This window comes from Poeciliopsis prolifica, unplaced genomic scaffold (assembly GCF_027474105.1).
Source record: "Poeciliopsis prolifica strain line A6 unplaced genomic scaffold, Auburn_PproV2 SCAFFOLD027, whole genome shotgun sequence".
Lineage (NCBI taxonomy): Eukaryota > Metazoa > Chordata > Actinopteri > Cyprinodontiformes > Poeciliidae > Poeciliopsis > Poeciliopsis prolifica.
Window position 1 is genome coordinate 992,445 of NW_026562402.1, and position 21,918 is coordinate 1,014,362.

The window sequence follows — 21,918 nt, forward strand, 5'->3', positions numbered from 1 at the left end:
AAGGACCTCTCCCACCGCGCGGCTCCCAGAATGCTCTTTGTTAATGGAAAATATTTTGCAGATTAATTTCAGAATGAGAGCAGGGAATAAGAGAATGAGAAGAAAGGAGGCAAGTCAAAGAGAAGGACTAAGAAGGATTTTCTCTTTTTTTTTTCCCAGTGTGTTAATGGCCTTTTGGCGCCTGTTGAAAGCAAAAGAAGGTTATAAGTCACATTAGCATATGGTAAATTTCTCTCTCTGTTCTTGCAGAACAATTAGGAAGCCTATTTTATTAACTGCCCTTTACCTTTCTTCAGATGGAGCTTCAGCTAATAAAAAATGTCATCCATGCTTTTTTTTATGTTTTTGAACTCGTTTTGTCAAGCATAATTATATAAACTACAACTTCTCGTTAAAAAGTCCATTTAGGATTCTTCAGTTGTTTAATGAAGCTATAGCTTTTTAGCTTTTTCAAATAACAATTTAATGGTTAAATAACAATTTAACAAAGCAAGTCCACTAATTGAGTTCAAGCCTGGTTTAGGGTTTTTTGGATTAGTATGATTGACATTTTTATTAACCCTAACCATAGCTGAAAATTATGGAGTGCCTTTAGTCGACACCAGATGGCAGCAAAACCACATCTCAGTCTTTTTTTGTATCCCTCCCTTTCCTTCCAATGTTTCCCTCTGTTCTGATTATGTATGTTATCTGGTGAAAAATAAAGCCTGAAATGTTCCTGGAACGTATTAATGTCTTTTCCATCACCTTACGCTGTGCAGTAACCTTTTATTACCTCAATTGCTTTCATTCTATTGTAATTGGTCTTGGACTGACACAATGTCATGTAACTTTGTGTCATAATGTTCAGTGACATAAAATAGATGCTGGCGTTCTTTGTCTCACCTATGCTCTTACGGCTTGTGAGAGTACTGCTGTATTGTTACACAGGAAGTAATTAGGCCCATTTGCAACAGTTGACTGAGGAGGTTTTCAGTCTTCACAGTGGGCGCCTTTGAATTTCCAGACTTCGTATTTTAGTTTCTGTGCAGCTATTAATCAGTCTAAAATTACGCAGAATTATAGGTTATTAAAGTTGGTTTGAGATGAGATGAACAACAAGATATGAAACATTACATATTTTACTTTCAGTTTAATCAGTGCAGAGTTTGTTTAATATTGTTACAGAGTGTCTATAAATTACACCTTTTTGCCTCAGAAAGTTCAGAGCTAGTTATCTGTGCAATGCATGCATGCATTGCACTATTTCTCATTGTTTGAGAAGCTGTTTGTCCAATCATCTTGTTGACTTGTAAAGCAAGAGTTAGTTGTACTTAAAACACTTAGCAGATACTTTTCTGCCATAATGGTAACATCTCAGTAACGAATCATTATTGTGACTTTTGAAACAATGGCACATGAGTTTTAAGGGGCTACTCTTCTAATTAGAAATAGGAAGTTATTTCAAAACTAACTAATATTAGTTTGCACTTTTAGTACGAACTAATATTAGTAGCTGCAGTACTATTATTAGTTTGTACATGCACAATGTTACTTTATAAATTTTTGGTTCTACACCAGTAGCTGAAATCCACAATCTTCCTTACCTTCGCTCTTGGGGTTACAACCAATCAGCAGCAAGGAAGATGCATGGTGGTCTTAGATTGATTACTGCAGCTATTTTTCTTCACATATTTTATGTACCTTCAACAAAAATTTCTGCCAATACTGATTAGCAAGGGTCTAATGTTTTAACTGTAATTGTGGCCTTTGCTTGATCTGTCCCAGCCTTGTATTTAACATTTCTGTTCAACAAAGGCCTTTACTCTGTTCCTGCTGTTAAATTGGGTTTCTTCAGTGGTGATTCTACTTTCAAGTTAGCTTGCTCTCCGTTTGCAAGCCAGCCTCTGTGAAATGAGCCAGATGTTTCCTCTGATTGGACAAACATTCATCTTGTGTTTTTACCTGAAATCAAATAATCAGTTAAAGATTCTCCTGCTGATGGAGCGACATTGTTGTGTCTCCCTAACACTCTAGAGAAACTCATTCAGTCTCTGGTTGTGAAACAGCTGCGCTGAGACGCAGGCACACACACACACATGCACACCCACACAGAATTGATACAAACAAAAACAGATGGGACACACTTCATTATAGCATTACATATGAGCTGGTGAATTGCTTGATGTTTTATCACGTACTCCTCAGACTGCTTATTTAGTCCGACATATGGCAACACGCTACTATTATGCCGTTTAGGTGAGTGAAAAAAAGGTCAGACGAGCCGTGTAAAGCACATGTGTTCTGCTTTCATGTCAGTCAAGAATACTTAAACACAGTAGAGTAATTTAAACTGTTTATGCATGCAATACAAAGGAAACTACTAACAAGTATGTCATTTTACAAACGGGAAAACTTCAGAGAGAAAATGTTTATCTCAAATAAAATTGCAGTGTTTTTTTTTTATTATTATTATTGTTATTTATTTGTCTATGTGGCATTAGAATCCAACCACACGGCTTGGACGAGAGTGAGTTTCCATAATCAGTGAAACATTAATCAGTAATCTGATGTGCAATGATGGTAACATGTAATGTTTCAATTGTTGACTGTATTCTATGACTTGGTATTTTTGTGATTTTATAATGATTTGCATGTTTAAATACCTTGTTGCTGAAATGTGCTATGCAAATACTGTTTGATTTGATTTATTATGTTATCATAACCTTGTGAAAAAATGTCAGTGTCAGCATAACATGGTATTTGTACAGAAATCTGTAAAAAAAAAAAAAAAAAAACAGAAAAGCAACTACTATTCCTATTTCTGCCATAAATGTATTGGTTTTTATAGTTGAAATAATCATTTATGTTTCTGATATTGCTATTAGTATTACTGTAAGTGTTTTTTCCACGGGTTATTATACTTTTTGCTAGCAGGCTTATATTAGCTGGCTAATTACTCAAACTATCTGCTCAATTAGCTAGCTCTCAGTCATCTGCTTGGCAGAGAGTGAGTACCATTTACACATTATGTGTAAATTCCTAATAGTCTAGGAATTAGGAATTCTGTACACTGGTCACTGAGGGAATTTCTTTATCTCTTTAAAAGCATTTTATACCATCGGAGCAGCATGACAGAAAAATGTGGACATGTTGGCAATAAAATATTTAAAGACGTCATACCTTGATACCGTTAAATGACCCCAGTTTACTGGTGCTAATCTGAAGGATTAATTTTTATGGAACCTTTTTAATCATTTTAGGTTGAAAATCGTAATGATTTTTTACCTAGTGAAACCTGAACTGGATAATTTGATAATTCTAGATGGAATAAAAATTCTTGAAAACACACTTTGGCATTTATAAAACAAAAAAATAATATATTGGTAAAAACCAATATATTGGAGAAAAAAGAAAGAACTTCAGTCCTTTTTATTTTTGGCATTTGGACCTCCTATAGAATATTTTATCCTGTTTAAAGATTAGTTGAAACTGAGAGACCTGTATTTGTAAAAATCTCCCATCTTGAGGTTTGTTAGTTTTCGACCAAAATATCAGTAAAATCTCATCTTGCTTTGTTAAAAACCCAATATCTCGTCAAGTGAACAGAATGCATCGTTACATCCCTGTTACATAATAATTACTCACCCCTTAAAATAATGCTGATTTTTCCAGGCCCATTTCAACATACTGATTCAGGACTGTTGTGCTTGACATTTCTGAGAACAGCCCACAGAATGGATCCCGATTGACCGAGTTTGCTGATTTTGCTGCTATGTACATTTAAGCCAACGATTTGGTTGCACAACTAATCTTTTTTTCTTCTTAAGGATAGCTTAGACGGAACTGAAACAGATAGCACATACTTACAGCCATATAATAGGGAGAAAACATAAGTACGGAAAGTCAAGTGTGATAAAGAAGCGAAAAAGAGCCTGATAAGACTTGGGGAAGGAAGGGAAATGTTGAAGCTTGGATGAAGCGATGGCAGCAGTGGCATTGAAGCAAATAGCACGAAGAAGGTGAATGACTGGCTGGATGGACGGGGAGGAAAAGGAGGAAGTGAAGAAGGCTGTAGTAGCAGATAAGCTTGCTGTTGTATCAGTAATTGTAATCTGCAGAAGCTGACATGGGTTTGCATGTAAAGCCATTAGGGTGACTGTGTGCACAAAAGCTTGTTTTCTACAACTGCAACATCTGATAGGGAGGTGAGATGACCTGAAAAGTAGAAAAGGAAGGCAGACAGCAGGGGAATTTTGATCTTGGTTTATGTTTTAAATTGACATATTAAGAAAAAAAAATTTTTTTTAAATAACTCATTATAATTCAGTCTTTTTTTTTTTCCTTCCAGTACGTGAACTTAAAGAAAGCGTGCATTTTTTACTTGTCTACATGTTTGTGTCACTGTGTGCTTCATCTCTGCAGATGAAGAGCAGTTAAAGACAGGAACTGTACGGATGAATAGGAGGAGGAGCAGGAAGGAAGGAGGAGGAGAAGAGGCCGGTGGCCCATTTTATCCCACTGTGTTTTCTGTGTAGCTGCCTGGCTGTAATTATCAGTTCGATTATTATTGAGTGCTAATTCACTGCCTCGCCGGGAGCTATGTGTTAAATAAATGCAGCCGAGTAAATAGATAGTGGGGCAGAAAGATGCAGTGGGAGAACAGACTGCCGCAGCTATCAGATGGCATCACAGCACACAAACTAGCCACAGGGGAAGAGAGAGATTTATTGGTGTATATTAATACGTGTCTGTCCCATGCCGTACTCACGAGCCAAAAACATTAGCGCTCTGTGGCCATGCGATGTGGTGATGATCCGTTGGACAGTTTAACATTAACGTACTGACGCTTTCGTCATCAGTTCCTTCTGGACTGGATCTAGTATTTGGCCCTCTGTAGCTGATATCACTGTGGCATGTACCCGGCAGACACACAGACTAACAACTTAACCATCCACCATCTGTTGTCCCTACAGCTCAATCTCAAAACTGCTGCATAGTATGCCTGTTGTAGAGATGACTTTTTGCAAAAAGATTGGTTTTGCCTTTCTGAATTCCTTATGTTTGTATCTTCAGTTGGTCTTTTATTTAAAAAGAGGTCAAAATCTCTTGCTGCAAACAGCTCATAAGACCTTAACCAAATTGCCAAATGAATCTCATTCTTATTGTGTTACTCAGTATTTATTAATAGAAATGTTTAAATTTTTGGTCAAGTTTTGAAGGAACAGTTACTGCACAACAGGGTTTCTGCTGTTTAAACAAAGACAGAGAAATTACAGACTTAATATTTCACCCTGTCTGAAGTTTCACTCCAATTACAATCTCTGGTGAATGTAGATATTAAGCCTAAACTTGAGATTTTTTTTTCTCTTTAGAAAGACTTCCAGCATTTTAAAATTCCTGTTATTCAGTGGCTGAGGTTTGAAGCTCCAAAGGATAAAAGAGCAATTTGGCTGTACTCCTTTTGTCCTTCCTCAAAATGTCTTGATCTGCTTTACAAGTCACTGCAAATGTTCTAGTATATAAAAATGACTATTCATTTTTTTAAACAAGCAACTTTCAGTCATTTCTCTCAGTAAACGGATCCTCACAGAACAATGTTATCAGAAAAATCTGGTAGAACTTAGCTATTGAGAGTTTGCCAATTGAAAAAGATCATCAGATTTTAGAGCTTTGTAACTGAACAGTCAACATTCAAAATTTATTTAGATGAAAATCATCAATTTCAGTCACCAGCTTGCCAGGTGAAAACCAGTTCCTTGTTCTATGCTATTTGCTTCGGTCAGACGGTCTGGGCCTTTCGCTACTGAGAAACGTCACCCAGTCCCTAACGTTTGCCTGTGTTGTGTGTTATGTGCAGGATCGACCCTATGAAGCTAAAAGAAAATTCCCTCACTGTAAACAACCATTCTCCACTGTGAAGACAGAAGTGTCGATCTGAGCGACGCGGCTGCTGATGTTAATGGCTGCTAATGTTAATTCAGTATCAGGAAGCCTGACCAACACAAACCGACGGCTTTGTTCGCTTCCCCAGCCGCCATTGGTAAAGCAACAGACAACAAAACAGTGTTGTCATCTTCTTCAGTTTGCTGTTTGGCTTGGTTGAAATTCTACCAGAGAAATCCAGTTTAATGGGAGAAAGGCCAGACTGTGATATGTGAATCAAGTGGAATTGTACAGAAACTCAATGGCTCAGCTAGTCACCAGCTAATTTCTCTGTGCTTCTCTACACCCAGTGGACAAATTTCGGAAAACTCTGGAGACTGCCTAGTAAGCACACTTTCTGGTGCAAACGTTACACGTTCCTTTGTGCCTTATTATAAATGAGTGGAAGCATTGTAGCGTTTTTCCTTTTCTGTAATGAAAATTATGACATTGTACCTTGTCTGTTGGAAACAACAAATAGATTTGTTTTAAAATTTACAGCTTAATGGCATTTTTGCATTTCTTTTTTATTATTTGTCATTGGGGAAAACACAGTGTGAAGCATTAGAACAGTTGTTTGACACAACTTACCTCCAATCATATGGATAGGTAAACCTGTTCAGGTAATCCTCTTCCGGTGTTATCATGTCACAGTTGATAAACTGCATGGCGAAGACTCTGAAGACTGATGTCAACATCTCAGAGAGGTTGTTGGGGCCACGCCGTCGTGCAGCTGGTGCTGCTGGTGGCATGACATTTAGACGGCTCCAGCCAAATCAGGGGGAGCAGGCAATGACCAAGCAGCGCTGACACCCCTCCCACTGACTCCTTCCACATTTGATCGAGGACATGTGCCAATATTATTCCCTTGGTATCTAACTGGGGATTCACATAAATATTTCATTCATACATTTGGACATAATTTTTGACTGTATTTTTTTAAAATAGTATTGCTAAAGGGGCAGTGTATGTGTGTGTATATGTCTTTAAGTATGACTTAAAAGAAATCTCAACTTTTTGGGCTTCTGTCTCTTTAAAAACTCTAGCTCCAGGGAGTCATTGTAACATGACTTCTTTTACAAGTGTTGCTCTAAGAAGTAGCTCAGAGCAACACCTCAGCAGATAAGCAGTTCTGCCTGGTGTTTGCTAATTGCTGCTGGCTAGTCTGAAGGAGCTGAGTGGAGGAGTCATGATGGAGGACTGAAATGTCAGGTCCCTGAAGGGAAACTTGGAAACTGCAGTTCAGATGAGGATCTTTTTCTTGATGGCGCTGGTTGGTCCTCCTAGGGTTTTTTTTCTGTAGCTGAATGGTTGCCATGGAAATTAAAGTATTTCTCAGACATGCATGAAACAATCAGGTATTATAACATGTCAAGTAAAAAAAAAAAAAAAGTGTAATTTTTATATACCACTGACCCTTTAATCATTTTACCAGCTCACTAGTTAGGGTTAGATTTTTTTAAAAAAGATTTTTGTCTATTTCCTGCATAGGGCAGGTGTTCCTCATGGGGCCACTATAGGGTCTCCGTAATTCTTTTCAGGTTTTGTCTTGTTTATTATAAAACCAGAATATTTCCAGATAACAAGTGAGCAGATTTCGTTTAGCTGACAGATGCTTTAACAGATCCTGCTCCCACATGCTCTCCCTGTCTGATTCTAATTCTTCTTCTGTCTTCCTTTTGCCATTTTTTTTCCCGTTTGATATTTGTTACCTGTTAGACATGTCTCCCGTTATCCTTTGTTGTTTTCATTCTGACTTTCTTTCACTCACTCTCGCTTGATTTTTGTGTTTCATACTTTTACACATTTTCCTCCCCGTCTCTGGCTTCTAAATAGATGCTTCAAACCTCCAGCTGTGCACTGAATTGATTCATATGCAGAAGAAGCCTAAAGAGGGAAGGATGTATGGTAATGCATTTCTGAGCTAATCTGCTGTTTGGCTCATGGCTACAAGCTGTTGTATTTAATTGGACTTCATGTTAGTAACATGAAGTTGCTTTGCTGTTCAGTTTCTTATATAATTTGTCATCTTAATGTAAGGTTATTTTTTTCCACCCTGTTTTTTTTTTTTTTTGTATTCAACCTATGAGGCTCTATTTTTCAATAATTTAGAAGAAAATTCATGCAAGAAAAGTCATTTTATACCCAGTGTGACAGCAGCGCAAGTCTGATTACTTGTGTAAAGTCTGCATGAGGTTAGAATTGCGATGTGGTTTGAGGCAAAACAAAAATGGATCCTACTTTTTTTGTTTGTTTTCGTGTGTTCTGCTTTGTGATTTAATATATCAGCAAATTGCTTTTTGCTTTGTGGTTAGATTGAGTAAAATAAGCTTATTATGAGTTTGATATCATCACAATAATAATAAAAAAAGCATTCAAAATAACAAATACCCCACTCTATCACTCAGTAAGATTAAAATTTCTCTGTGGATAGTTAAAAGCTGAGTTGTTAAGAGAGCTGTGAAACTTATCTTTTTTTAGATTATTACTTCAGTGGGTTGCAATAAGATAAGACTATTTATCAATACTGTAGATCAAAACAACACCAAAGGGAATTAAAAACTTTATTCATGCTCAAATGTTGATGGAGTCTCATTAGAAAATACTTTAACAACACTGACTTTTTTCTCAACTGAATGTGTTGTTGTATAATCTGTCTATTCAGCCACTGTCCTGAATCACTTATTCATAATTAAGAATAAATCAATCCTAATGAAGCCAGCTCTTCATAGACCACTGTTTAAAATTTTACAATATTGCAAAATCAAAAGTAAATGTATAAAACAATCTAAATTCTGTCATTGTAAAGTAACAGAAAAAGGAAAAATCTATTTGCTAGATTTTCTTAAAGAATGTTGAAAATGTTGTGAAGTGCAATTTTTCTGCACCGTTTTATTTATAGTATTGTATTAATGACATTTTTCTGTTCTTTTCTATCATAAAATAAAATGATGTGATGTGATGATGTGTCAAGCTCAGCAGATACTCTAATAACTGCTAGAAAATGTAGTAATTGTACCATAATTACCACATTGTGATGTAATGTAGTAATTGTGGTAACTTTTTCTAAACGATTTATGCGTTTTTCTACTTACTTTGGCCCTAATATGCCGTCATAGATTTGAGCATGTAAGTCCAGGATGTGCTCCTTCACCGTGTGTTGGTGCGCTTACGTGGTGTGATGCGTTGTGTGTAAAGTCACGCCTGGCCGGCCGTTATCTACCGCAGACTTGCAGGTCCCTGAAGGGACACAAGAGGTGTCATTTGATTCACTTGCAATTTCTTCTGTGACTGCAAATTAAAACTGGACCAACACAGACGGACACAGAAAGGAAGGGAAGTTGTTAATGCCCCCACACCCCGCCTTAATTAAATCTCCTCTTTTTCTGCCTAATCCCCACCAAACAGATACTTTTTCCAGCACCTTAAATAAATAAAAAAAGCAATTTGAGCTTCTTCTCAGTTTTAAGTTGCAGCAGCTGCCTCAAACATCAGAAGCGCTCTCGCTCTTTGTCGCACTTATGTTTATGAAACACAAACGATTGGCGCCGATTTGATTTGCCGTTCATCAGCTCTGATAATGATGATGAATCTCGCTCTGTGTGTGTGTGTTTATGTGTGCTGTGTGTGGTTGTGCGTGTAGACAGCCCTCACCTCAGTTGCTCAGCTCTGCTGTTGCTGCTGCCTTTCAGTGCCACTGTGTTCGCCATAACACTAGAGCTTTCTAAATATTGATTGGCATTAATTTCCTCAGAGTACCAGATGTGCAACTTTTAGTATGTCAGGGTACTTCAAACGGTGACAGGCTGTCTGTACAAGAGATGCTGTGAAGTTATTATGTTATCCTCTATGTGGAGTTTTCAGGTGTGGTTGAAAACAAGTTAAAAGAAAAAAAAAGACACCCAAAGCATTCAGTGTTGATGATGAGACTTTGTAGGCACACTGGACTGTTCAGAAAGTTATTTATTTTTCTTTTTTAAAATTGTTCCAATTCTATCAGATAGGAATGAGACTTTGCTGCACATTTCCATTTTCAGCTAGGTCTTGACTTTGATATTATTTTGCAATTTTTATTTTTCTAGCCGAAGTGTTAGAAAATTAAACAATTTTAAACACTAAAGTCTGATCTTTTACTTGAATTGTGATGAAATGTATTTCACTTTTTCTTTTTTCCAACATTTGTCTTGCATGTTTAAGGGGTGTAAAATAGATCACAATCAGTGTAACAAAGGCTCCCAATTTGATGTTGTTTACACACATCAAAGAATTCAGACAGATTTCCCCAATGCAATCACCTTCTTCTTCTACAATCAGCGCTTTGTCTACGCCGGACAGCGAGGCTCATGTGGAAACTGAGTGAAATTGTTTTGGAAAGCAACAAAAGCTCCACAGTAAATCTACTCTGTAATAGCAACTTTTTAAACTAAAAAATGAAAGGTCACATGCAAAATTATCCAGGAATTACCATGTGATATTCTTTACGTATGTCCACAGCCCGTTTTGTTTCTGATCTTGTCACATTCACTGTAAGAACAGGAAAACCAGTTTATGGGAGGACCAAAGCTGTTTTCTATTTTGCTGAATCGGTTGGCATGTTTGAAAATGGATCTTTGCAGATTTTAGAGCAAAACAGTGGAACGCTTTTTGTTAAAATTGTGCTCTGTCACATCTATGAAGTATGTGTGTCAGCTATGATGTCTGGAAACTGGAGAAACTGGGTTAAAACAACACATTGCAAATGCCTGAAGCTGACCTAACTGTCTTGGGCTGAAAGTGCAAACCCTTTCAATAGGTGCTCAAAATTAGTTATTTATCAGTAATCAACTGGGCATCCCTGTCATTACCCCATTAATAAGAACTCTAGAATATTTCTCCAGCGCATGCCTGGATACATATTCCATATTATATGGTATATCATACTAATTTCCCTTATATTGTATTTAATATGCACAACCCAAAAGCTGAAATGTGTTGCAGGCAGCTTCCTCTTACTGCTGTTCTTTGCTCTTTCTCTACCACCGTTTGTAGTCTGCAGATGAGATGGAGGCCATGGTAAGCTTTATCACAGTCCTGCTCTGTTGGCCTTTTCATGCCTCAGCCTTCTTTTGTTTCTAATTGTCCTTTTCAACATGTAGGGGACTAGACAGGCAAAAAAAAAAAAATGCAACAAAGAAACTTGTTTTCATAACAATTACTACTTAATGTAGTACTTGTTAATGATTTCTGTTGGAATGAAAGTCCGAACATCGAGATGACTTTGCAGGCTGACCTTCTTGGTGTTACTGTTTCATGCAACATGGCTGCCTCTATCAACCTGGATTTACACACATTGATTCATTTTTAAGAGTGGATGACAAGGAATACCATCCACATTAATTTCTGCTGTAGTTCTATGACAGTTTCCATGGTGGGTATTAATGTGCATTAGGGTTTATTTGGGGTTTGAACTATTATAATAGTCAGTCCACTGTAATTCTGTCCTATTATCATCTTTATTCTGGAACAGGTGGTGTTAGTGTGTAGAAACACCGCGTTAGTGGGGGATTTATGGCCTGATTTTCTTTCAAAAGTTTATTAGTGCATGCAAGCATGAAACCTTTGAATAAATGATAAAAATTAGATGGATTCTGTCAGAAAACTGAAATGGTGTTTCAGCAGATTGACAGGATATGATCAAAACATTAATGATTCAGCAGACACAAAATCAACCGTCTTCCAGCCTTTAATCATCTCACAGTGTTTTAGGATCTTTGAAAAGTTGAATTGTTTGATTTTGAAAAGACTTGATAAAAAAGAACTATTGAGAGTTGTGAAATTGTACTCCAGCGTTACACTATGTTTCTAACAACAATTTCTTGAATATTAAATCAGCAAAACAACAGATTCATTAGCCAGTAAAAAAAAATTGAAGATGAGGACAAAATAAATGAAATCAAAACAAAACTTTATTGTATTTTGAACCAACCGCATGATACCCACATGACCTTTTCCAATACCTTTTCAGCCTGTCTCTGTGTGTATTCCGCTTGCAGGCTCAGCAGCTCCAGAAGAAAGACTTGCAGCTGAAAGCACTGGATGCCTTCTACAAGGAGCAGCTGGCTCAGCTGGAGCAGAGGGTACGACATTCACACGAGCCACATATGTTTCACAGACCTACAGAAACCTGTCTTGTTCAAAAGCATTCACTTGCTGTGCTGAGCAGAAAACCGCAGAAGAATACTGAAAATCTGGACAGGAAGAGCTGTTTCACATTCCAACAAATGCATGATCAACTATAGTCACATAAACCTAAGGTCAAACAGGCTTTTTGTATTTCTGTGTGCAAATATACTTGCATGTGTCATGATTTAAAGGATTCATGCAAATTTTCTCTACAGCATCATCATGACAAAACATCTAATGTATTGCTTGTAGCCTTCCCATTGAGAATGTTGAGCTATAAGCTGCACCAGCAGGTTTCTCCACAGCATACATAATAATAATCTTTATCTCCACTAAAGATGATTTTGCGCAGCAAAGAAAGATAAAGCGATAAATAAAATGGTCTGAAACGTCCCTCATCCCAACGTGAAAAACAATTGTAAAGTATGTTTAAACAAGCTGGTTCATCAAAATAGGTTCCCAACTAAACATTACATAGAAAAAGTAACTCCCTTCGGCCATACCGGTGCGATACAACAGGTAGCAAAGATTGAAGCCAGCCAGAGCATCTCCGGAGAGCCTTTACAAGACCTTCCATTTCCTTTCATCTTCCGTTTGACATTTGCCGGGTAGTAAAGGTGCAGTTTCAAGTTAAGTCTCAGTCTCACCAGGTGCCATGCGGAGAACCTTTACAAGATGCTCTCCGGGGAAAGCTGTCTTCCATTTCTCAAATAGAAAAGACCTTTAAAGGACATTATGTGGAAAACCTAAGTATTGTGTTCTGTTTACCGTGGTTAATTCAGGCCTGTTCAGCATGCAGAGAAAAGGGAGAGTCTTTGTTCTAATCAGCCAGCTGTCTTTGGGCAGACTCCTTAAATTTAGTCCACCAGTTAATTTTTTTAGTTACCTTAGAATAAGGTTGCATTCACACCAGCCCTGTGTAGTCCACATTAATTGAACTCGGATTGGTTTACTTACAAAGTCTGGTTCGTTTGGAGAGGAGTGAATGCACCATTGAACTCTGATGAGGAACGAAAAAGCAAACTCGTAGGTCTCGGTTTGATTGAAGTGAACTCTGGTGCAGTTTGCATGCATATGTGGAAGCAAACAGACTGGAGACCACTCCAAAAGCAGGAAGTGAACAAAGGGCATTCTGGGTCATTAGAGCCAAAATAAATGCATAGGAGGAATGGCTGGTGTTTTACCACAGACAAGAAAGAAATCCTACGACTGCTAAAATCTGACTCCATTCCATTTCTGTTCACATTTTGTGAGGGAGAAAGTTGTGCTCTGTGTCTTGTTCAGAGATTTTTTGTGTTGTTCTCTTCAGTAGTTCTTGTTGTAGCGCCACCACAGGTGAGGAGGTGAACAGGTTTTTCAAATGGTTTGGATCATTTGGATCATTTGACAGTGCAGTGTGAAAAAGAACCACACCAACTTAAAAATGTAACAAAATTTTGGCTCCCCACTGAATCAGGTCTTCTGGACTATCATGTGTGAAAACTCCCTAAAATACAAAACGCACCAAGGACTTTAGGTGGTTTTAAAACTCTATTTGTGTAACTGTTAAGTCTAGAGGCAACATAAGCTGTTTTTTCATTAGCCATAAAATTGAAAAAATTTTAATTACGAAAATAAATTTGCTTAATAGAATCAAGGCAATTTCTAATAAAATGTTTCGGTAAAGTTTTGTAGAGTGACTGGTGGTGTGGAAAAGTTACTGTAGCTTGAAAATATGTGGAAAAACTTGAAGAAAAATGTCCTCTTTTTCCCACATCACATCCATGCTTATGCAAAGGCAAAGTCACATGCAGGTCTTCGGAGTCATGCGGGTGGCTATTTGTGTTCATCTCATTAGTAACAGGTTGGATTTGGAGAGTGAGTCAGTGGCTGGCAGGCTGGCATACGGGTGGCACAAGCTGTGTTTGCTATTGAGCTCAGGATGTTTGCAGACAGACATCTCTGTGTGGCTGTGTGTGACTGCGTGTGTTAAGATGGAGTGAGATGTTATTTGCATAAATACTGTGTACTCAGGTGCACATGTACAGTATGGGCAGATTCATGTATCGCTCTGAGCTCTTGATTTGTTTGCAGCCATGGACTCCTTCACTCAATGCAGCCCAGTCGGTCCTGGACACTTCATGGTGAAGGCATTTTGATTTTAGTTAAAATATACCAGCTCGGATTAAAAACAATGTAAAATCTGTACCACTATAATCAAAGACAGTGTATGCTCTGTACTGAAAGTCCTTCACCTGCAGGTGAAGGACTTTTTCTGATAAAGATATAATATATATAGTATTACAATGGTTTCATTACCCAAAAACGTAATAAATTGATTCCAGTCCATGTATCTGCTGCAGGGTGGGCTGGCGCCCGTCTCCAGTGGTAATTGATTGAGAGTCAGTGTCCACACCAGACAGGTTGGCAGTCCGTCACATTGCATCATGACAACAGCCACGACAAACAGCCATGCACACATGTATCTGTTCCTCAGGGAAGTTTAGAGTAAATATATGGAACATTTGGGCTGATATTGACATCCACTATTAATACTTCTATTATGGCAGAATTTGCCAATGTTTTATTTTATTTTTTTATTTAGTAAATAATCATCAGAATAATCAATAGATGACTCAGTTACTAAAATAATCATTTACAAGAGGCCTACTGTTGAGCTACAGAGGTCTGTATTGGATTACCAATCAGATAAAAGCATCTCTTTTAAATTTCTTATTCCTGATTTTCTCGTGCACTGGTGTTTTTATGAGTTGTCGACATTTTCTAACTTCCAGGCCCCACCATTTAATATCGACTGTAATTACTTTTTTTTTTTTCTGCTGTTTCTCTCAATGGTGGTCTTGCTGTCTTTCTGACTCATTCGCACATACTCCTGTCATAATGGAGCGTATTTTGAAGCTTGTGGAAATAGACCGTACAGAAAGAGATAATAATCCTCCTCCAAGTCTGACAGGTTGCTTGACAGGCTGTCAGGAAGGCCTCTTCGAAGAGCACTGGAAATATCTGCACACTAAACACACATCCACTGCTTTCTTCCAAATCAAACGCAGTGGCAGTCCTTTTATTCGTGGCCAGGCAGCGAGGGGGCTGGTGGGGATTCCTGCATGGAAAAATGCAGACACTTCCTTATTGTTGAGCTTCCAACATTTGGGAGGTTGTTGTATTAACTTCTATTCTGTTCCAGCAGACGTTTTATGCTAACCTTAAATCATGTCTTCATTATAAAATGAAGAGATATACATTTTGGCAGCTTATCCTCCCACGCAAAATACAAACATTTAGTGCACATCCTCATATGAATGTATGTATTTATGCATATACTGATGCATATTGCAGATATTGTGTGATCCTGACAAGATGGAGACATTCTGGCCTTTTGATCAATACCTCGAGTTCCCCCCCCCATCCTCCCTCCAAAGTACCATATTAAAACTTGACTTTTCTGCTGTGCTGCACTTTCTTATGGAAATACACCCACTCTGGGCCTTATGCACACCAAGTCAAAGTTGAACGCTTTCATCCCGTAAAAAGCTATCTGCTCAATATGCTGCACCGAAAGCTTCGGATCTGCTTATTAGTTTAGCTTGTTAGCAGCGTTTCCACCGAGGCTGCACCCCATCTGGAGATGAAGATATGAGTTTCATAATAAGTTAATGGTACTAAACATTGGAGAGTTGCCACTGACATTCCTGTTGCCTCATTATTTTGTCCGGGCTAAAGAAGTACTTGTGCATTCCTCAAACGGTGGTAAACACCCACAGTGATGTCTCTGCAGCAGCATTTATTAAAGTCTGAAGAGTCCAGAAGAAGGTGCTGAGACAAAAAAAAAGCACTTGAAAATTATTTTGACGCTAATGTGAATTTGTACAAAAAATACCTTTTCCCAGTTTTGTCTGCTAAGTTATGATGTACTTAGACACACAGTTCAGGCATAACATTATGACCATGATGGAAAGTGAATGATGGTGTTATCTCTTCATCTCAGTGTCTGTTAGGCAGTGCAGCATCTGTCGTGATGGCTAAAACTACCTCTTCTGGGTGCTTCAAGTCAGCAGTGTTGTTGTTCATTTCATCAAATCGTCAACTTTGTAGACTTAGTTTCACCCAAGCGTTTTGCACTGCTGAATGGTTGCCATGGAGAGTAAGATTTCAACACAACATTTTTATGATGGGGGAATAACTTTTTAACATGATGTAAATCTAAAAAATAGTGGCCCTTTAAAAGCATACCAAAACTCCAAATGCTGATTCTTTTCCGTACATTGTAGACTACTTGTTAGTGGGCCATCTTCTCCATGGTTACTAATGATTAAACACATACCTTATCCATAAGGCAAGATTTGATTGCTTACTTTAGTTAGTAAGCAAGTTTGGAGATTTTACTAGTAATCTCCTTACATAGTAAAAATGTTCACTGTAAGTCTGTGATTACACAGAGGGCTGCCAGTCCTGATGGCTGCTATCCATTGGCGTAGCTTTTCTCATCAAAAGGTTTACAATAAAATGACAAGTTTGGTTTGAACAGTAAACCACACGGCATGCTAAGACAATATTTACGGTATCAAACGTTATCAAAAGCTGTTTGGACGCCCGTCATGGCTTTCTGAAGAGTGTGGGATGAAGTACAAAGGGCCAGTAGGACGAAGAAGCTTTCCAGCCTCTCTTCCTCATTCTGATGCTCCCTTTGAGCTTCAGCAACTTGTTTTCACCAAGCCTAGACACCTGAATGGACCCAGTTGCTAAAATGTTGCTTGATGAGTGCAGATGTTTACATGACCGTGAATAGCTAAAGTACTTTTGATAACACGGTGCAAACATATCGCACAGGACACAAAACAACGTAATGACACAAACATATAGTGTGCAAACATCAACCCACGTAGAGGCCAGGGTCGAAGTGAAAAACTCTTTTTGTGTTGTTCAGTGAGCGCTGTTGTTGCAGTCAGGTCAAGCAGAGAAAAGGAGGGTGTTTGGGGGTTAAAAGCCTCTACACACCTTTACAACGGTTTCTGAAGGATCAAAGAATGTGTGCATATGTATGTGAGAGGGAGAGATGGAGGAGGAACACAGACAGGAGAGCGAGAGAAATGAGACCTTGAGAGTTTTTGGATCTGCCTGAAGAGAATCATTTGTTCAATCTGAAGTGTTCTCCCAGGTTTTATCACAAATCTATTCATTGATTTTGTTTTGTTCTTCCATAAGCTTTTATATCAGGAACCCCATTAGTATTCCTCTGTTACCTGTGTGATGGGCTTCATTCTGTTTGATTGGTATGCCTTTTTACAGTAATTACGGCAATTTTTGATGATTTCCTAACATCATTAGAAATTAACCAAAGAAACAAATATGTCTAATTGGTTTAGAAATCGGGGGAACCGCCAGAGTTCCCCATGTATAAGATTTCAGAGGCGTGCTCCTGTAGGTGTAGGTTGGTTGCAAACATGTGTAGACAGCTGGTGAAAATTATTGCTTGCAATCATAATCAGTGGGGAAGCAGAAAGCTGTTTGGCTATTGATGGCTGATGAATGCAAAGTACAGCTGCTTCCACCTTTTCACATCTAACGAGCTTCTTGACTCCCTGTGTCAGCTTTGTTCTTCCCTGGCTCTACGCACTTGTTTATAATATTCCACACCTTTGAATTCCCCTCCTTTTTAAAAAAGTCTCAGCTGTTAATCAGTCTTTTTAAGATGCTCCACTTATTAGCGTCTTTTTGTTTTTCCCCAAAGCACGTCAAAAACCACAACACTGTCAAGTAGTCTGGAGTTTGAAAGGGAAATGGATAAATGAATACCCTTATGGGACTGCTGCAATGTTAAAGCTAACTTTCGTGTTTAAAGAATATATCGTATAGGAGAACAATGACGCTTTAGAAAAGGGTAAGGTTGGCGTTTATTAGTTTGTTTTTAGGGATAAAAGAAGGAAAAAATACATGAACAAACATTTCAAACTACTTACAGTGTAATGGTTAAATATTATGCTTAAATTAGACAATAATGGGGTGTAGGTGGAATTATTTTTAGTTGATGCATCAAGGCAATAAAGATTTAGATCTAGGAATCGTTCTTGTTTTAAGAACTTTATTGATCAAAATGCCTCTAACTTGGCTAACTAGCATTTAGCCAAGTAATTCAGCTTCCCATGCTGCATTTGCTTTTGAATATTTTAAATATGCTTTCTGAAAAATAACAAATAGGCAAATTTTTCCTGATAATTTAAAGTTACGTTCCACAGAAAAATCTGCGAATAGATGAATTTGCCAATACTAAACCACAAATAGACATAGCTAATTGAGTTGTATTGGCATTCCATGCAGCTATATTGTAACTGGGTTGTAGCACTTCAAAGTGGAAAACAAGAAACGGGATTAAGAAACAGAAAACACAGTAAGAAATTAAATGAAAATGATGTTAAGACCAGGATGCCAAAACAAAACTAAGTGTTCAGAGAAAGACACAATGCTACATCTCAGAAGACCAAACATTTTACTCATTGCTTTTTTTTCCTTGAGTCATAACATGGCCTGGAATTGGTGCAGGTGTTTGGAGCGTAGGATCCATAGTATCAATGTTTGGACCAAGTAAGTAAAGTCTATTTATAAAGGTCTTTTCTGCCATAAAATCACAAAGCATTGTACAATAGAAATCAACCTTAAAACCATACAAAACATCAAACAAAAATGAAGAAACACAGTGAAATCAAGAGATAAAAGCCTTGGAAAATAAAAATGTACTTGTGGTACAGACCTTCAACTACTTTACACACGCGTCTGTTTTAGTACATTATCAAGTATCTAGTTACTTAATACACAGATGCAGCTGTGTGTTGCATAATGGTGAAAATTCAAACTTGTGGTTCTGTTCTGAATCAACAAAAAAGTAGTCTGAGCACAGAGCCCTGAGGTGCTCCTGGAGTAACTTAAAGACAAGAAGGAATCCTATGAATGATTGACATGAATCAACTCAGGTTTGCCGATAGTTCAAATCTGGTGAAGTTTATCTAATATAATCTCCGCCATAAAACATTTTTAATCTTTTACCATCACAGGAATCTTTTTACTTTACATACATTTTTTTCAATAATATTTTCACGTGTCATATTTATTAATTCAGTTTCAACCCATAACTTTTACTTTTTCTCCTTTTTCTTTTATAATACCTGCCTTGCAGTGCTTTCAGTTTTATTTTTCCTCCACATTTTTCTTTCCAAGATGGTGCAGTTTGCTGGGTAAATATTTGGGGGGATGCTGCGTGTTGAAAGGCCTAAGCTCGGGGGATCTGCAGAGGAGAGGCTGCAGTTGTTGTGGATTAGTTGATTGTTTTTTCATAATACCACTGAAGGCATGCACAACTTTTGATTCTCAGACAGACTGCAAAGGCAGAAATCTTGATTTTTCTACAAAAAAGAACAAGAAATGTATGAGTAATGCAGCTTATCAACGCCAAGATTTAGTTTTACAGCTAGGGACTGGAATTGCTAAGTCTTATTCAGGTTGCATGTAGAAATCTTCAACATTCTGTTAGTTTTATGATAAAGAAATGCTATTAAGTTGAGTTGTTTTGGTCTGTAGCCTGGAATGAGAAAAAAATGGAGTAGAGATCAAAGAAAGCAGCTGTTGATGAGCAAAAGAAAATTTCAAGGAAACAAAATAAAAGGTGGAAATGAGTGAAAGTAAGAGAATTATAAGATAAAAAAGTGAGTTGTTTTTAAAAAGGGTGAATATTTCATCTGATATGTTATTAATGTTGTTTACTGGGCAAACACTTCCACTTCAGGGGCTTCATCTGCACGGATTGACAAAAAATGTGATGCGTTTATTTCCTTCTGCATGTTCAAAAGGCAAACAAATGCATCTCTCTAATAATCTGACTAAATCTTTTCTTTTTGTCTCTTTTTGTTGTTTTGGTGAAAATCTCTGTAGAACTTTGAGAGATTCAAGGAGAGTAAAGATCAATTCCACCAAGCTGCCTCCATGACAGAAGCAAGCTTCAGGTGAGATGTGCACACAAATCATCCAAAATGCTCTTGCTTTTCCCGAGTCATCATCCCAACAGAGAAAGTTTGACAAATATGTCTGAGTATGCACACACTCATTCCTGCTTATGTGCACTTTAACAACCACAAATTCAATTTGTAGCTACAAAAGCTGGGAAATATTATAACCTGCAGCCTCTGGAAATACTCTACCAACTTCCGTATGCAGAATTACATTAACCCAACAGACAATGAATAGTGAGGCAGCTGTTTTTAAATTTTTTTTTGTCTTACCTACTTAAATGTTTACAGTCTCTGGAGCAAACTGACCCGTGTAATAAATGTTTTAATTGGTTGCTTTAATTAAACAGAATTCAACAATAGCCTGTTTCGCCATCCTCACTTCTCACTCTGGAAGTGTAATGAGCCACAGCCAGAAAGAAGATACATAATTATTGCCACTGCAGAATGTACAACACACAAATTTAATTGGCATTAGAGACCAGACCTTGACTTGCTGTTAAACGACAAGAGCCCTCAAAATGAAAAAAGCCAAAAAGCTGAAGTCCTCAGAGAAACTACAAGGAAATATTCTCGTCCCTAAGGGCAGGCTTTTCTGCTATTGGGTTAATTTTTCACTTTATATTAATGAAGTTCTCCCCATGTTGCTGAGCAGAGATGATTTTTAATTTCTGTTTCTGTTTAAGTGTTTTATTCTTTTTTATTTGCTGTGACTTTGAATGCTCTTTATTTTGTTGTTTCCATATTTCTTAATAGAAAAGTATGAAACAATAGAAAGTCCAGTACTACACACAAAAAGCTCAGGATATTTGGTTTAACCTTATGGCAGTACGTTTATGGATAAAATAAAGACATTAAGTTACGATTATATTGGCATAAAAGTACAACTTTTAAGGAGAAGCATACAATTAGGATATCCTGAAAGTTCAAACAATGTAACAAGCCTTCAATGGTGGAGGATATGCCTCCATTATTGCTGTCAATGCCTCTATCTCATGCTGTTCACATATGGCACCCCACTTTTCTTGAAGGGCAAAAATGTCACAATACAGAGACAATAAATATACCACAAATAAACATCTATGTTATGAAACTCCTGTAGCTCCTTCTTATATATCTGAGTCACATGACCTCATTCACTCACCTCTGAACGTTGAGTGCTTGAAGCTGCTCCAACCTTTTTTTCCTGAATAACTCAACTACTTATTATCTGACAATTGGGAGGCTTTTAGTGTTGGAGCATTGAACTTTCAGCCCAAGATGGTCAAACACTCATTTGACAGCAAAAAGTAACTTCCTTTGTCTCTGCAGATAAATTTTACATTCTTCTTTTCAGTGGACATGCAATGTATGAAATGGAGGTTTAATAAAAACATAGAAGTTAAGTTTTTGTTTTTCAAAGTCCTTCATAATTTTTATATGATTAAAAGTCAGTCTTCTATCGGAAATTATTGTGCTCTTCTGTTAAAAACAGCAGATCTGTTTCAGTTGTCACGGTGGACTGTCTCTATCACCAGCCAGTTCCTTGTAACATTGGACAGACAAATAGTCCACTATTTTACTCCTGGATATGCAAGTAAACATTCTTTACAGAGCCCACTGTGACCACAGATTGAATGAGCGTGATCCATTTAACACTCGTTTGACGAAGAGCACAAATATGAGAGCCCAACGGTCTGACAGGCACCTTGGAACATTGTAATGCATTTAGTCCAGGTTTTGTAACCTAGCAGACCCTTCAGCTAAAGTGTGTTATTCTGGACCTATGCGACTGAGGTCTGGTCTGTTTATGAATGTTCCTCTGTGGCCAGACACATGAATCAAATAGTTCCTCAGACTACCACTAGGTTCTGAAGAG

At 37.6% G+C, this 21,918-nt stretch overlaps 1 protein-coding gene across 2 annotated transcripts in view; it reads left to right on the forward strand.

The window, feature by feature from the left end:
- The window catches only part of chchd6a (coiled-coil-helix-coiled-coil-helix domain containing 6a), a 72,148-nt gene that overhangs the window by 10,406 nt on the left and 39,824 nt on the right, over positions 1-21,918 (forward strand). The window contains exons 5-7 of one of the 2 annotated variants that reach the window (XM_055048286.1): positions 10,933-10,956; positions 11,937-12,020; positions 19,987-20,057. In XM_055048286.1, coding sequence (XP_054904261.1) covers positions 10,933-10,956; positions 11,937-12,020; positions 19,987-20,057 — 179 coding nt within the window. The remainder of the gene's footprint in view (positions 1-10,932; positions 10,957-11,936; positions 12,021-19,986; positions 20,058-21,918) is intronic. The other variant, XM_055048287.1, reaches the window with a different exon arrangement.